The sequence below is a fragment of the Artemia sp. Qi Xiang Cuo genome, chromosome 3, assembly GCF_049724085.1.
Source record: "Artemia sp. Qi Xiang Cuo chromosome 3, ASM4972408v1, whole genome shotgun sequence".
Lineage (NCBI taxonomy): Eukaryota > Metazoa > Arthropoda > Branchiopoda > Anostraca > Artemiidae > Artemia > Artemia sp. Qi Xiang Cuo.
In genome coordinates this window covers 88,601,900-88,620,085 of record NC_142796.1, presented here as the reverse complement: position 1 = coordinate 88,620,085, position 18,186 = coordinate 88,601,900, and the positions used below count along the sequence as shown (strand labels likewise).

Genomic DNA, 18,186 nt, shown 5'->3' with positions numbered 1-18,186 from the left:
ATATATATATATATATATATATATATATATATATATATATATATATATATATATATATATATATATATATATATATATATATCGAATGAGCCCCCTTTCAAGTTTCTACGACGACTCCTTCCATATGAAGTGCCTCTGGGAAAAAAAAAATAAATAATAAAACATTGGAGCCGTATGGCCCTTACTATAGGCAACGCTATAGCATTGCCTCTGATTAGTTCACAAAAAAAAAAAAAACTAAAGAGAAAAATACCAAATACTAAACACACAAGTTTCGATTTTCACAACGGGTAAATATACCCAAGGACCTGAAACTACAAGAATTGAAAAGCTATACAGCTATTCTAATGCCTTATTCAAAAATCACATTCATAGTTAATACAGATTTTTCAAGTATGAGCTAAGACAGTGTTGCAATGTTTCAAATTCTAGCAAAGCGGCTTTGTTTTGGTGTGTGTATTTTCTTTTTAACACTATACTTTGCTAAGATAAACTCAAAAGACTGTTCTGGAGGAGTGAGTATAGAAGAAGAGACCTCTTTCTTTGAGCACAATATCATACCTCCATACGAAGGAGAAGATGCATGGGATTTCCAGTTCCCACTGAACAGGAACTTTTCTGCTGGAGAATATTTTATGGCTTCCATAGGCTCATCTTGGATTGATGTACTCTTGATATTAGATATATTTTTTCCAAATGTAAGTATAAAACTCCTGAGTTTCAGTAGATATCGGACCCTTCAGTATATCCTATAATATCCGACCGTTTATTAATGGTCCATGGTTTCGTAAAAATGATTTTTTTTTTTTCTTAATTAAAATTAAATAGTTAATTAATTACAATTACTTTCCAAAATTCATTACATTTTGATTAATGAAAATTCATTTATCAATTAATATAATTAAACTTTTAATTATTTCAATAGCTAATTGTCTAGTAAATTAAGTAATTACCTAAAAAAAGCTTATAAAATCAATGTGAATCATTAACGTAATATTCAAACAATGTTTCAGTTTACATATCAATTTGTTTCCATATCGATTTGTTCATGGATTTACGCCAGAATCTTTTCTGGTCCGAAAATAATTTCCAGGTCTTTTAGGATTGTGATATTTTTAGGATTTTACTAATTGCAAAAAATATAACTTTTTTTTTTTTTTTTTATTAATTTTTTTTTTTAATCCCACCTCCTCTCCTCTCAGTGGCACTAACATTAAAAAAAATTACTTTTAAACATTAAAAAAATCTAAATGCCACCTACACTCTACATTTTACTGAAATTAGCAGCCAAAGAGTGGTCTTCGCATTATTGTACTTCTACTAAAATAATTTTTAATCCATATTAACAATAAAATAAAATGCTCTCCTGCAGAGAGGACGTCCCCCCTCCACAGAAAGTCCCCGCTTGCGGAGGCCATTTACAACAGCAGATAAAATTTTCTCAAATTCCAATTCTGCAAAGAAGCCACTACTAAAAAAAAAATATAAAAAAAAATATCCCAATAAAAAATAAATAAAAAAACAACAAAAAACCCCAAAAAAAACCCTCTTTTACATTATCATTTCAGCTTATTTTTAAAACACACAAAAATAAACACACTAATATTTACGAAAAACAAATAACCTGAAATGAACACCAAACCCCATTTTTAAACATCATTTTTTTTTTCCTTTTTTCCTATTTTTTATTTTTTTGGCTGCTAATTAAAAAATAAAAAAAAACAATTATCAATAATTTTCTTTGAACTACCTTACTGGGAACGCTGTTTTCTCACTCACTCACGCAAAAAAACTATCTCTTACCAATAAAAAAATCAAACTCTCTCCACTACTTACTTTCTCACTCTCTTTTCCACCCACTATATTTACAAAAAAATTCATAATTCAAAATCAAAAAAATACTCTCTCCACTCATTTCTTATCTTCAATAATTCCATTTTCTTCTCAATTAAACTCCTAAGACCCTCTAAACCAACACTTTCTTTCTTTTCCTTCTACTCCACACATAATGACACATATTTCCAATAATATAACACAGAGAATTTTTCTTTTTCACATCCAAATCCGAATTTATGTCAAATTTCACCAGCTTCTTCTTTTCTTCATCACTTTGAACTTTAATTTTGCACTTTTCACTTAAATCAAAAACAAACTGAAAAATTTCCTTATTTTCATTACACTTGATGAACTGGTGGTCTAAACCATCTTCCACTACTTTAAAACAAAAAAAGCATTTCTTATCTTCATTTCTCCGGAAACGTGACACTCTATTTCGGCAAGGCAAAATCGTGTGTATGACTTGAAACATAAGCCTTCTCATTGTTGGTTCCTTGGGGAAAGAATGTAAGTTTCTAAAGGCGTTTTCAAAATTTACAAATGGTTCTTTTCCTTTTACGTGATATTCGTTATTTTCCTCTTTGGGAGTTAAAATCCTGGGTATTTCAGTTTTTATTTCTGTACTATCTTCCATGAGAAGCCCCTTCTCTTTCAGTTGCTTTAATATCGGGAAAGAATCTTTCATGAAAATTGGGACGTTTGTGTCTGAATTTGTTGAATTAGGATTGTTTAGTAGGGGAACCAACCACTCTCTGGTTATTTGAAAGTGTTCTTGTGGTCCATTTAAAAATGCAAGTGTCATTCTAGCAAGCATATTTTGGCACAGTTTTCTAAAATCCAGTACTCCTAGACCTCCCGATTCCTTTGTGCAAAAGAGCAACTTCTTACTCAGTTTTTCTAGCTTACCGCTCCATATAAAACGCCATATATAGGTTTCAATTTTCTTTGCTATAGGTTCCGGGAGGGGTATTACTGGGGCCAGATAAAATATTCTTGATACACAATACATGTTGACGAAAGTTGATCTCTGGAACAAGGAAAGATTCCTGCCTCTATCTTCGCCAAATAGCAAACACTGAATTTCGAGTAATTTCTTTTTCCATGCGTTCTGCCAGCAATATCCTCTGGCTGAAAACTTCTCGCCAAGTGTCTATACTGTAGGACTGACTTCCAGCCAAGTTTCCTTTTCCAAGCTCCTAATCCAACTCACCTTTGCACTTTTTGCTAACGGGAGGATCTTGCTCTTTTTCTTGTGAGTCCTGACGGCAAAATTTTTCTCGTACCATTCTAGGCCCCGCATTACAGTTTTAATGTCACTCACTCCATCAGCGAAGAAATTCCCATCATCCACAAAGGCCTCAGACTTGAGAACTAAAGTTGGCAGTACTCTGATACCCGTTATTCTGGCTTCTATGTATTTTATCAACGGGTCGAGATAGATCTCGAACAGAAATGAAGAGCTTGGGTCACCTTGCAGCAGGGTTTATTTCAAGGGGAAATTCCTCAGTGAGGCTTCCATTTACCACCACTTTCGCCGCTGCGCCACGGTATAGGTTCTTGTAAAAAACGACAAATTCAGCACAAAACGAATACTTCGCCGTCGTCAGTTCCCATTGGACTTCCCGGACTACCGAGTCGAAAGCTTTGATAAAATTAACGCATATTAAAACCCATTTGAGATTACTTTTCGATAGTTCTTCTCTTCTAAGGAGTAAGTCACGTAAAATTGCAAGAATATGTTGGACTTTTCGACCCTTTATGCCCCCATGTTGGGTCTCACCCAGAATCTCTCCCATCAGCTTTCTGAGTCTGTTCATGAGTACTTTGGAACATAATCGGGTATCACAGGGAAGTAGAGAGATGGGCCTCCAGTTCTCGATATGTTGCATGTCTCCCTTTTTTGGCACTAATGTGATGATTGCTAGGGTCTGATCCGGTGTAGCTCCTTCACGTATCATCTCGTTCATTGCTGATAACATGATTTCCGAGATTTCACTAAAAAACACTTTGTAAAAATCGTAGCTAAAACCATCTCTTCCTGGGGCTTTCCCTGTTTTAGTAGAACTTAAAAGCTTGTTTTAGTTCATCTTCAGTTATGGACTGACTTAACATTTCATTCTCGTCCTTTGAAACCTTTCGCTTCGCTTCAAAATCATCAAAAGCATTTGCCTCTCTTGCTCCTTTCCATTTATATAACTCTGAGAAGAAACCGTATACCGTCTTTTTTAGTTCTTCGTGATCATCTGTTATCTTTCCATCATGTGTTTTTATTCTGTCAATTTTGCTTTCTTCTCGTTTCCTATTAGCTTTCAAGATTATTGCTAGGCTTATTTGTTCTCCCTCATATAAATCGTTTAAAAGATTTTTTACTGTCCAGTTTTCAATTTTTTTCTGGTCGTTTTCCTGAAATTGTCATCTTATTTCACGGTATTTAAAAATTGGATCGCCTGTATTTTGGTCTATTTAATCTTTCAGTTGGCTAAGGACGTTTCTTAAAAATCGTTCGTGGGCTAACCGCTCTCTTTCGCTTTCCTTTTGTAGGTATTTTAGAAAATTTACGATCTGTTCTTTAAATTTAATCCATGCTGTTAGGTGGCTTTCGTCTTGTTGTCGTCCTGTGAGTATTTTTCGGATTTTGTCTCGGATTATTTCTTTGTTTCCTTTATCCTTAATAGTATCAGGGTGTAGTTTCCAATACGGAGCTCTCATGAAACTTGTTTTCCTATTTACATCCCCTATACTTGCTCGGACCGCGTAATGATCAGAGAATAAAACGTGCTCATGCTGAATGGAATTTACAGACTTTTCCATCTCCCTGGATATGTAAATCCTATCGATTCTACTTGCTCCTTGGTTTCCGATTCGGGTGAAAGAAGACTCATTCTTTTTCTTTAGAATCCACATGTCTGTTAAATCATATGCTTTTACCAAGCTTTTCAGATCTTCACTTACTCTCTTTTTGAGACTCGTCCCCGTTCTTGTTTGCACATCCTCTTCTCTGGCTACGCAATTGAAATCTCCCATCCATAATTTACATCCAGTTACAGGGACGTATCTTGGTATGATATTCTGAATAAAATCAGCTCTGACTTTGATGTTATTACTTCCCGAAGGCATGTGCACGTTTATAAGCGTGATGCTTTCAATCTGGAGGCTACATACGGTTTCATCTTCTTCAAATTTGAAGTTCTCCGGGTCCACTGCAATATCCTGTTTTAAGAAAAAACCTGCGTCGAAAGATCCACTTGCTGAGAGAAATGAATAACCACTTGCCTCTATTCCACAGACACAAGAAGTGTCAACCTCCTGGACTGCTAATATATCAAAACCTGATGCTTTCAGATACTTCGTAAAAACTTCCTGACGTTTTTTTTGCTTAAGCCTGTTTAAGTTCAGGGTTCCAATTGTTAAATTCATTCTAAAATTATAAAAATGACAAAAAATATCTTCGGTTTTTTATTTCTTTCCTTTTCCTTTGTTTGACTTGGTTTCGTTTTCTGTTCCTTCTGTTTTTCTTTCTTTTGCTTGGTTGTTTCCGTTACCTCCGATGGATACTTCACTGAGGGTCCTTTTTGGTGTTTGTATCTTCCCTCCTTGTTTCTGAACCCCTTCAGAAGGTTTTTGGGCGGTAGGGGGTCTCAGGGTTCTCTTCTGGACTTCCTCTGGTTTCTTTGGTTGATTCGTTCCATTTTTCTCTTCAGGGTCGTTTCTCTCTTTTTCAATTTCTTTCGCTTTCTATAAATCCATTTTTTAAATCTCCTATGTTGTCTTTATAATAAGGTATAAGGCCATCGATGGTGTCAATTTCTGTATTCCCTCTAGGGCACTGCTTGAGCCTGACGGCTGACTTACAACAGTCCTAGGCGTTCCCCATGGATTATTAAAATGTCTGCCAATCGGATTTGGGCTTAAAACACTGTTTTTTCTCATGTTTCTTCATGTCAAAAAATATAACTTTAGAAGTAACATCTTCAGTTGCAATATTGTCATTATTTCTGAAAAAAAAAAGAACAAAAAATTTAATATAAAGTGGCAACACCAACTAAAACACTGGCTCCAATTTGCAAGCAATACCACTACGCTTAAACGGGTTTATTTACCTCTTGTCAGGATTTGCAAGTATTCAAAGGCAAAACAGCTGTTTTTAATTACCTTTCTAAGTGCCTCAAATTTTTTAGCTTAACCTAATTTTTCGAACATGAGTTATGAAGAGTGTCAAGATATTAAATATTTTGACAAACTGGCTAGTCTTTAGTATATACTTCTTTTTTTTTCTAACACTATTCTTTACTAAGAGAAATCAAACAGACTGTTACGATAGAGTGAGTTGCCTAATTATTTGAGCGACCACCTTATAAGGTGGGTGTGAAGAAGGGTCTCTTGATTTGCCGAATCAGAAAAATTAACAAAAAGCGTTGTCCGATTTCAATATTGATCAAATCTTGCGGAAGGTAATAGTTTTTTCAAGTATGGTCATTTACATTTTCTGGTTATTAGGGGGCTGTGTCTATTAACTAACGGCAGAAAACATGGTGGTATATTAACCACCATATTAGCAGATACCATGGGGCTTTTGTTTAGGTGTTTTGTGGTGTTAAGTGTATACATGTTACAATTATCTCTCTCTCTCTCTCTCTCTCTCTCTCTCTCTCTCTCTCTCTCTCTCTCTCTCTCTCTCTCTCTCTCTCTCTCTCTCTCTCTCTCTCTCTCTCTCTCTCTCTCTCTCTCTCTCTCTCTCTCTCTCTCTCTCTCTCTCTCTCTCTCTCTCTCTCTCTCTCTCTCTCTCTCTCTCTCTCTCTCTCTCTCTCTCTCTCTCTCTCTCTCTCTCTCATTGTCGCTTGTCTTCTAAACGCAAACAATTTGAACCTTTTCTTAACGTTATGACATCCAAACGGACCTTAAACTAGAAAGGGTGCCTTTGTAAAATTACATTTTTTTTTCGCGGACCTTTAACTTTTGCCTCGGCTTGTCCTTTGTCATTATGAAAGATATTTCGCCAAACCTTTGTTTCTTTTAATTGTTCAGTTGTTGGGGCAAAAGCTTCTTTTTCTTCCAACGATCAATCTAGTCCAAGATTTTGATTTTCAAAGGTATGGAAGGCATTGACGACACCCTTTGTTTCTTAGAATTTTTCAGATGGTGGGACAAAAACTTCTTCTTTTGCCTTGACTTGTCTTTTGTCATTGTAAAAGATATATCTCCGAACCTTTGTTTCTTTTAATTGTTGAGGTGGTGGGACAAATACTTCTTTTTCTTCCAACAATCTATCTAGTCCAGGTTTATGATTTTCAAAGTTATTGAACGCATTGCCGACTACCTTTGTTTCTTAGAATTGTACAGGTGGTGAGATAAAAACTTCTTCTTTTGCCTCGGCTTGTCTTTTGTATTAATGAAAGGCATATCGCCGAACCTTTGTTTCTTTTAGTTGTTCAGGTGGTTGGACAAACACTTCTTTTTCTTCCAACGACTTATCTAGTCCATAATTTTGTTTTTCACAGGTATGGTAGGACATTGATGACCTTATCCATGTCAAAATCCAAAACCCAATCATCTTCGCTATCATTTTCAATTTTGACACGTTTTGAATCTCACTATCCAGGTTGATTTTCATTGATTCACTCACATATTCGGTCGTATGTCTTCTTACCGTGTGTGTATTTGCTCTTCGTTTTCATTTTTCACTTGCTCACATGCTCGGTGTCGCAAGTCTCCTAACTATGTGTGTCTTTGCTCTTCATCTTTATTTTTGACACAACACCACTTTTGTTCTAGCTGTGTGTCTTTGCTCTTAATTTTATTTTTGACTTGCTCACATGCTCGGTGTCGCATGTCTTTTAAACCCGTGTCTTTGCTCTTCATTTTCATTTTGAAAAGCCACCACTGTCCTTCTAACCGCGTGTGTATTTGCTCTTCATTTTCATTTTTGACTTGCTCACAAACTCGGTGTCGCATGTCTCTTTCCTGTGTGTGTCTTTGCTCTTCATCTTTATTTTTGACATGCCGCCACTTTTCTTCTAACCGCATGTGTGTTTACTCTTGATTTTCAATTTTAACCTACTCACAAGCTCGGCGTGGCAAGTCTTCTAACCGCGTGTCTTTGCTCTTCATTTTTATTTTTGTAAAGCCACCGCTGTTCTATTAACCACGTGTGTATTTGCTCTTCATTTTCATTTTTGACTTGCTCACATGCTTGGTGTCTTTGTTCTACATTTTCATTTCTGACATGTTTTCGGATTTGGACTACTTCAGACACATTATCCATGGCCTTTGCTTTAGCTATCCATATTGATGTTGTCGCAATTGATGGTCCAGGTTGTCAAATTTCACATCTTATCACGTTTGATAGTTCTGGTGTTGCTTCTAAAGAATCATCATCTATAGTAACTGCAACTGCAAACTTTCGTTTTTTGGGCTTTCGTACAGACATTATACTATATAAATAAGTGTTGCGTTGGAAACTCAACAATCTTATTTATACTATGTAAGTAGAAAGAGGGAAACCAGCCCTACTAGTACAAGATCATTGACCTCCAATGAGCTAGAGTACTACCAGTACAAGATGACAGCCAATCAGAGGACAAGAGTCCGTGTCCGAAAAGATCACGTGCCTCTTTCTAGGCCAATCACCGGTTAGAAATACTGGGATAATAAGGTGACATCAGAGCAGACTTCTGGAAAATGAAATACTGGGATAACAATGTGACATCACCAGATAAGGAAATTTCACATCGTGAACATTCTTATCAGGAGTTAGAAATATTGACGGGACAAGATATCGGTTTGACACAATTTCTCCATGAGACACGTTTATAAATTTTTTTTTAGGGAATTTGAAAGTAGAAACGAAAAAGGTAAGGCATCTCAGGGAATTCTAACTCTATGAAGAGATACTTTTTGTTTTTATTTGGGTGGTTCCCGACTGTGTTCTGTATATTACACAAGTACAATTTAAGCAGTGTTGTCAAAATAAAAAGTTGATACTAATAAAGATGTAGATGCCAAAAAAAAGAATTTTAATAAGGAAATTCAGAACAATCCTTAGAAATCAACTAGTTAGACGATTATGAATTTGAGCATCAAGGATAGCAACCATCAATGACCCTAGCCACTAGGGACCTCAACCTCCAAGGGTCACCTTCCCCACCCTCCAAGGCCCACTTCCCTCCATTCCAACTTTTTTTTGAGGACACCTCTTAATTTTCAATATAGAGGCTCCATTAGGAGTTTAAAATGTGTAAGAAAAAAGTTATCAAACCGTCATTTCTGACCTCATCTTGCCGGAGTTAGCCAAGCAGATGCTTTGAACATCTAGTTCTGTTACTTTTTACCTAACATTATCAAATATGTCATTTAGGATGTTATCCTTTTTTTAAAAATCCCCCGTGGCCTAAAATGTTTCTTCATTATGACTTTTCTATTTACTAGCCTTAGGTACTTCATGCAAACATCCAGTAATGAAATCACTATTAAAAAGAAGTTATCGTTACGTTAAAATTATTCACATCGAAACCTCTATTTCCAAACACATTTTTGACCGACTAATTTAAAGGCAGGTAGTTACGCTTTGAAAATAGTTTACGAAACGTTGAATGTTCTTTGTTCCATAATCACTCTAATAAAATTTAGTTCCTCTGTGATGTAAGAATCAGAGCAAATGTTTAGTGAATGATCGACAAGAGATGTAACAACACCTTCTTTAACTTGTGAGAGGGGGAATTGGATTTAGAATGTATTTATAAGTTATTTTGTGTGGGTTTTCTGTAAATTGTAAAATCCAGTTTATCAATGCTACGAATAATTAATACATCCAGAAACGATAATTTGTTTGCATTTTCAATTTCTTAGTTATATGTACGATTTTTGGGAATTAAGCAAAGGTTTGAAGGCTGTACATAAATAACCACTTTCCAAATATTGGAGGCATGGGGCTTTCGTACATACTACAATTGACCTTAAGGGAATACCTTGCTTATGTAACTTCGATAAACCGTAAAACTTTGGGCCAAAAGCTACCTCGGGATGCCTTTTAGGTTACCCCAAACCCTCCAACTTTTTCTCAAAATGACATGAAATATGCTTGCAGCTGTATTCCTTGACTTTAAGTCTTTTTTTATATTTTTTTATTATTTATGTGGCTCGATTTCGGAAGGACATTTGAAGTGAAGTTTTTGTGTGGGTTTCCTGTAAATTGTAAAATCCAGTTTATCAATGCTATGAATAATTAATACATCCAGAAACGGTAATTTATTTGAATTTTCAATTTCTTAGGTATATGTACGATTTTTGGGAGTAAAGCAAAGGTTTGAAGGCTGTACATAACCACTGTCCAAATATTGGAAGCAATTTAGTGAGGGTTTTCTGTAAATTGTAAAATCCAGTTTATCAATGCTACGAATAATTTATATATCCAGAAACAGTAATTTATTTGCATTTTCAATTTCTTTGGAATATGTACGATTTTTGGGAATAAAGCAAAGGTTTGAAGGCTGTATATAACCATTTTCCAAACATTGGAAGCATGGGGCTTTCGTACATGCGGCAATTGACCTTAAGAGAATACCTTGCTTATGTAATTTCGGTAAACCGTAAGACTTTGGGCCAAAGGCTACCTCGGGATACCTTTTAGGTTACCCCAACACCCTCCAACTTTTTCTCAAAATGATATGACATATGCTTGCGGCTGTATTCGTTCACTTTAAGCCTTTTTTTTCATATTTTTTTTATTATTTTTGTGGCTCGAGTTCAGAAGGACATTGAGGTGAAGCTTTTCTGTGGGTTTTCTGTAAACTGTAAAATCCAGTTTATCAATGCTACGAATAATTAATACATCCAGAAACGGTAATTTTTTTGCACTTTCAGTTTCTTAGGCATATGTACGATTTTTGGGAATAAAGCAAAGGTTTGAAGGCTGTACATAACCACAGTAGTAACCATCTTTTGAATTCTAAGAGTCCTATGTACCAACAGGTTTTTCTGGTAGGTAATTCTATTCTACAGGGGCATTACACCCTTTCAAAGAGAGTGAGTATCCTCTCACATAGCCTTATACTTCTATGGCCCCTCCGTACCAAACAGGTTTTTCTGGTAGAACCTTATACTTCTGGGGCGCCCCCGTACCAAACAGGTTGGGTATAAACTGTTTTGGTTCAAGTTTTTCTGACACAATTAACTGAATTTCTATTTCATGATATACAAGTTTTTTTTAGGTTAAATCCGTGGTCATTCATCTTTAAGTTGATTAGTAGGTTTTTTTTTTTAAACTTGGCTAATAGGTTTTTAAACCTATTACTACGAACGCTACATGCATTCTATTTTTGGAACTAGGAGCGAGATTGTGTGATGCTATCAGACTGGTTTCGTTTCATGGGTTCATTAATAGAAGGACTAATGTTTTTGAAAAGGGTAATTACTTCTTTAGTTTACGAGATTTGTGAATTTTTTGCGAAAAGATATTTGCGTAAAGGTATTGCGATGGTTAAGAATGCCTCACGGGTAATTAAAGAATGGGATGCTTGCATCAACAATACAAAGAATATGCTCAGATACTTAATAGATTTGACGCCTACAAGAGACATCTGTAGAAGGTATTCAATAGCTTAATTGAAAAGTAACGATAGAATGACATTGTGACTTGACCTAGTTTTACCTCGCCGATGTGGTCTGTATAATAAATACATAAGTAACGTTTGAAAAGTATTGTCAATTTAAAAAGAAATGGCTGAAAAGTGTTTTGAGGGGGATGGGTTGCATGGAGGGTTGAGTTGCACGAGGGTTCAGTTAAAGAGGGTACAGTTACACGGGGGTTTAGTTAAATTGGGTTGAGTTGCACGAGGGTTCAGTAGCACGAGAGTTCAGTAGCACGGTGGTTCAGTTGTACAGGGTTTCAGTTATACAGCGATTCAGTTACATGGAGGGTTCAGTTGCACGAGGGGGGATTTGCGAATTGGAGAAGATGGGATGATAGTGTACTGTATAATGCACAAGTGATGTTTTGGGGAGTATTGACAATTTAAAATAGTTTAGAAATAAAAAAAAAATTAACAAAAAATGGCTGAAAAGTGTTTTGAGGGAGATGGATTGCATGAAGGGTTCAGTTGCACGAGAGTTCAGTTAAAGGGGGTACAGTTACATGGGGATTTAGTTAAATTTTCGTCTGAAAAATAGGAGTTCACACTTAAAAAAGTTCTATTAAGAGCTATTTTTATGGAAATGGTTCATTTTTGAACCAAAACTATGCTTTTCTGACCGAAGATACACATTTGAATCAGAAAAGGTGAAAAATGTAAACATCTAAAACAGAAAAGTGTGTTTTGACTGTATTTTCTATAATTTAGTCTGAAAAATAGGAGTTCACACTTAAAAAGTTCTATTAAGAGCTATTTTTATGGAAATGATTCATTTTTGAACCAAAACTACTCTTTTCTGACTGAAGATATACATTATAATCAGAGAAATTGTTTAAAAATACGCTAAAAGATGATTCCCGTGAAACTATTGTAGTTTTCTATAAAAAATAAATGGTTTTCAAAATCAAAGAAAATGGCCCCATCTTTAACAAATATAGCCTTAGCTAGTTAAAACTGCGCATAAATTCTTGATTTTCATTCTAACTTAACTTGTAGGAATAGGACTTCATTCAAACAAGTAAATCAGCTTTATTTAAAGTATCTTAGTGCACAAAAAAAAAGACTATTATTTTTCCTTTTTCTTCCCTCCAGGTGCTAACGCCTCTATCTCGCCTTTACTTAGTTTTCTTCTTAGTATACGATAGTAATGATTACGCCATCGCCATACTTCATAATACCCATCATGTGTTATGTATTGATAATCATCCAATCTAGGCTCCCGATCTAAAAAAAAAACAAAAACAATTCAAATTGAATAATCTGGTAGATGGAGAGAACTAGATCTTAACTAACAATTGTTAGTGGTATTGTTACAATTGTTACCATATAGAACTACAGAATGATTTAAAACTGTATTAAAAGTTCAGAAACACATCTATACTATTTGCTAACAATAGCAGAAACACATTTACCTTCTTTCGAATTATTTTAATTTAGGTACTTGTTCAATATCTCCAGCCCCACTCAAGAATTTTGATCTGTAAGATCTGAGAAAAACCGGTTTGTAATTGCATTCAGCGAATGCGATAGAATTGACTATGGTACGAAAAGAGCTCGTAAAACTGCAGTTTCTATAAAAAAAGTTGAATTAAAAAATCAAAATTAAATTGCATCTACTACTTTTCATTTAAACTAATACAGTTTCTATAAAAAATTTGAAATTATTTCGTTTAAACTTCTATAAAGTTAAGTTAACATGTTACCAAATTACAAATTATTGCAGAGAAATATAAAAATTGTAGTTTATAAAATCACATGCTATTTTTTTTTTTCATTAATCATATTTAATATATTTTATTTTAGACTTATTTAAAAAAAAAAAACAATTCAAATTGAATAATATGTTAGATTGATATAAATATATATTAAATAAAACTTTTTAGTGGTATTGCTAAAATTTTTACCATGTAGAAGTACAGAATGATTTAAAACTGTATTAAAAGTTCAGAAGCACATCTATACTATTTGCTAACAATAGCAGAAACACATTTACCTTCTTTCAAATTATTTTAATTTAGGTACTTGTTCAATATCTCCAACCCCACTCAAGAACTTTGATCTGTAAGATCGGAGAAAAGCCGGTTTGTAATTGCATTCAGCATATGCGATAGAATTGACTATGGTACGAAAAGAGCTCGTAAAAACTGCAGTTTCTATAAAAAAGGCTGAATTACAAAATCAAAATTAAATTGCATTTACTACTTTTCATTTAAACTAATGCACTTTCTATAAAAAATTTGAAATTATTTCGTTTAAACTTCTATAAAGTTAAGTTAACATGTTACCAAATTCCACATTATTGCACAGAAATATCAAAATTGTTAGTGATATTGTTACAATTGTTACCATATAGAACTACAGAATGATTTAAAACTGTATTAAAAGTTCAGAAACACATCTATACTATTTGCTAACAATAGCAGAAACACATTTACCTTCTTTCGAATTATTTTAATTTAGATACTTGTTTAATATTTCCAACCCCACTCAAGAATTTTGATCTGTAAGATCTGAGAAAAACCGGTTTGTAATTGTATTCAGTATATACGATAGAATTGACTATGGTACGAAAAGAGCTCGTAAAACTGCAGTTTCTATAAAAAAGGCTGAATTACAAAATCAAAATTAAATTGCATTTACTACATTTCATTTAAACTAATGCAGTTTCTATAAAAAATTTGAAATTATTTCGTTTAAACTTCTATAAAGTTAAGTTAACATATTACCAAATTCAACATTATTGCACAGAAATATCAAAATTGTTAGTGGTATTGTTACAATTGTTACCATGTAGAACTACAGAATGATTTAAAACTGTATTAAAAGTTCAGAAACACATCTATATTATTTGCTAATAATAGCAGAATCACATTTACCTTCTTTCGAATTATTTTAATTTAGGTACTTGTTCAATATCTCCAACCCCACTCAAGAATTTTGATCTGTAAGATCTGAGAAAAACCGGTGTGTAATTGCATTCAGCATATGCGATAGAATTGACTATGGTACGAAAAGAGCTCGTAAAACTGCAGTTTCTATAAAAAAGGCTGAATTACAAAATCAAAATTAAATTGCATTTACTGCTTTTCATTTAAACTAATGCAGTTTCTATAAAAAATTTGAAATTATTTCGTTTAAACTTCTATAAAGTTAAGTTAACATGTTTATCTCCAATCCCCACTCAAGAATTTTAATCTGTAGGATCTGAGAAAAACCGGTTTGTAATTGAATTCAGCATATGCGATAGAATTGACTATGGTACGAAAAGAGCTCGTAAAACTGCAGTTTCTATAAAAAAAGTTGAATTACAAAATCAAAATTAAATTGCATTTACTACTTTTCATTTAAACTAATCCAGTTTCTATAAAAAATTTGAAATTATTTCGTTTAAACTTCTATAAAGTTAAGTTAACATGTTACCAAAGTCCACATTATTGCACAGAAATATCAAAATCGTAGGTTAGAAAAAGCACAGGCTATTTTTTTATTGCATTCAGCATGTGCAATAGAATTGATTTTCGACGTATTTAAAAAAAAAACAATTCAAATTGAATAATCTGTTAGATGGATAGAACTAGATCTTAACTAACAATTGTTAGTGGTATTGTTACAATTGTTACCATGTATAACTACAGAATGATTTAAAACTGTATTAAAAGTTCAGAAACACATCTATACTATTTGCTAACAATAGCAGAAACACATTTACCTTCTTTCATATTATTTTAATTTAGGTACTTGTTCAATATCTCCAACCCCACTCAAGAATTTTGATCTGTAAGATCGGAGAAAAACCGGTTTGTAATTGCATTCAGCATATGCGATAGAATTGACTATGGTACGAAAAGAGCTCGTAAAAACTGCAGTTTCTATAAAAAAGGCTGAATTACAATATCAAAATTAAATTGCATTTACTACTTTTCATTTAAACTAATGCAGTTTCTATGAAAAATTTGAAATTATTTCGTTTAAACTTCTATAAAGTTAAGTTAACATGTTACCAAATTCCACATTATTGCACAGAAATATCAAAATTGTTAGTGGTATTGTTACAATTGTTACCAAGTAGAACTACAGAATGATTTAAAACTGTATCAAAAGTTCAGAAACACATCTATACTATTTGCTAACAATAGCAGAAACACATTTACCTTCTTTCGAATTATTTTAATTTAGGTACTTGTTCAATATCTCCAACCCCACTCAAGAATTTTGATCTGTAAGATCTGAGAAAAACCGGTTTGTAATTGCATTCAGCATATGCGATAGAATGGACTATGGTACGAAAAGAGTTCGTAAAACTGCAGTTTCTATAAAAAAGGTTGAATTACAAAATCAAAATTAAATTGCATTTACTACTTTTCATTTAAACTAATGCAGTCTCTATACAAAATTTGAAATTATTTCGTTTAAACTTCTATAAAGTTAAGTTAACATGTTACCAAATTCCACACTATTGCACCGAAATATCAAAATCGTAGGTTAGAAAAGCACAGGCTATTTTTTTATTGCATTCAGCATATGCAATAGAATTGACTATGATACGAAAAGAGCGGAAACTATCTCTTAAAAAAAAAATTTGCTCACCAAGTTTGGCGAAGTAAATTCTTCTATTTGTGTTCCACTTCATGCTTCAAATTGTAAGAAGGAACTGAATATACATCATACTGTTCTTAAGGGATTTTATACGTATCTTGGATTAAGTCTCTTCTTAACATTATTCTGCAATAACGCTACATCTTGGGGATTAAAAGAGTCAAATTTCACCTTAAAGCGCTAACATATCTGATCAAGTAATTTAAGTCTTAGGATCAATTTCGTAGGAAACACTCGATACCCTTAAGATGTCTGATTCAAATTATTAAACCTATGAAAATTCTTGATTATGTAATTCAGTCACTTTTACAGAAACTGTACATTTTTTGTTACCAAATTTGGGTCTAGATTTCATTTTTACAGAAACTGTACATTTTTCTTACCAAATTCTGGTCTAGATTTACCTTTGATTCGAACTGTAAGTAAGGAGCGACACGGCTCAATAGTAACCGAAAATCTAAAAGCAAATTAATAGCTTACTCGCATGCTGTTAAAAAACTCCTGGTTAATAAAAAAATCACGAATAATAAAAGCTTTTGTGGATTAAATAAAAAAAAAAAAAAAACCACGGGTGATTTTACAGAAACTGTACATTTTTTGTTACCAAATTCGGGTATAGATTTCATTTTTTTTACATAAACTGTACAATTTTCTTACCAAATTCTGGTCTAGATTTACCTTTGATTCGAACTGTAAGTAAGGAGCGACACGGCTCAATAGTATCCGAAACTCTAAAAGCAAATTAATAGCTTTCTCGCATGCTGTTACAAAACTCCTGGTTAATACAAAAATCACGAACACTAAAAGCTGTTGTGAATTAAAAAAAAAAAAAAAACCACGGGTGCGACCCCCATCACCAAGGTTAGGTTACCTAACATTTCTAGGTAACCCCCCCCCCCATCCCCGGGGGCCACGGGGACTGAAAGCCTACCACGGGTGGGACCCCCACCACCAAGGTTAGGTTACCTAGCATTTCAAGGTAACCCCCCCCACCCCCGGGGCCACGGGACCGAAAGCCTGACACGGGTAGGACCCTCACCACCAAGGTCAGGTTAGGTCAGATTAGGTTAAGTTACCTAACATTTCTAGGTTAACTTACATCAGGTTAAGTGGCGCGCCACTTAACCTGATGTAAGTTAACCTAGAAATGTTAGGTAACTTAACCTAATCTAACCTAACCTGACCTTGGTGGTGAGGGTCCTACCCGTGTCAGGCTTTCGGTCCCGTGGCCCCGGGGTTGGGGGGGGGGTCACATTGAAATTCTAGGTAACCTAACCTTGGTGGTGGGGGTCCCACCCGTTGTAGGCTTTCAGTCCCCGTGGCCCTCGGGGGTGGGGGGGGATTACCTAGAAATGTTAGGTAACCTAACCTTGGTGATGGGGGTCTCACCCGTGGTTTTTTTTTTTTATTTAATTCACAACAGCTTTTAGTATTCGTGATTTTTGTATTAACCAGGAGTTTTGTAACATCATGCGAGAAAGCTATTAATTGGCTTTTAGAGTTTCGGTTACTATTGAGCCGTGTCGCTCCTTACTTACAGTTCGAATCAAAGGTAAATCTAGACCAGAATTTGGTAAGAAAAATGTACAGTTTCTGTAAAAAAATGAAATCTAGACCCGAATTTGGTAACAAAAAAATGTACAGTTTCTGTAAAAGCACCCGTGGTTTTTTTTTTTTTATTTAATCCACTACAGCTTTTAGTCTTCGTGATTTTTGTATTAACCAGGAGTTTTGTAACAGCATGTGAGTAAGCTATTAATTGGCTTTTAGAGTTTCGGTTACTATTGAGCCGTGTCGCTCCTTACTTACAGTTCGAATCAAAGGTAAATCTAGACCAGAATTTGGTAAGAAAAATGTACAGTTTCTGTAAAAATGAAATCTAGACCCAAATTTGGTAACAAAAAATGTACAGTTTCTGTAAAAGTGACTGAATTACATAATCAAGAATTTTCATAGGTTTAATAATTTGAATCAGACATCTTAAGGGTATCGAGCGTTTCCTAAGAAATTGATCCTAAGACTTAAATTACTTGATCAGATATGTTAGCGTTTTAAGGTGAAATTTGACTCTTTTAATCCCCAAGATGTAGCGTTATTGCAGAATTATGTTAAGAAGAGACTTAATCCA

General features: G+C 34.2%; 1 protein-coding gene across 1 annotated transcript in view; it reads left to right on the top strand.

The window, feature by feature from the left end:
* The first annotated feature begins 300 nt into the window (after positions 1-300).
* The window catches only part of LOC148954715 (uncharacterized), a 96,136-nt gene continuing 78,250 nt past the window's right edge, over positions 301-18,186 (top strand). The window contains exon 1 of the mRNA XM_089087219.1: positions 301-698. Within this exon, the coding sequence (XP_088943345.1) occupies positions 417-698 (282 nt within the window). The 5' untranslated portion in view covers positions 301-416. The remainder of the gene's footprint in view (positions 699-18,186) is intronic.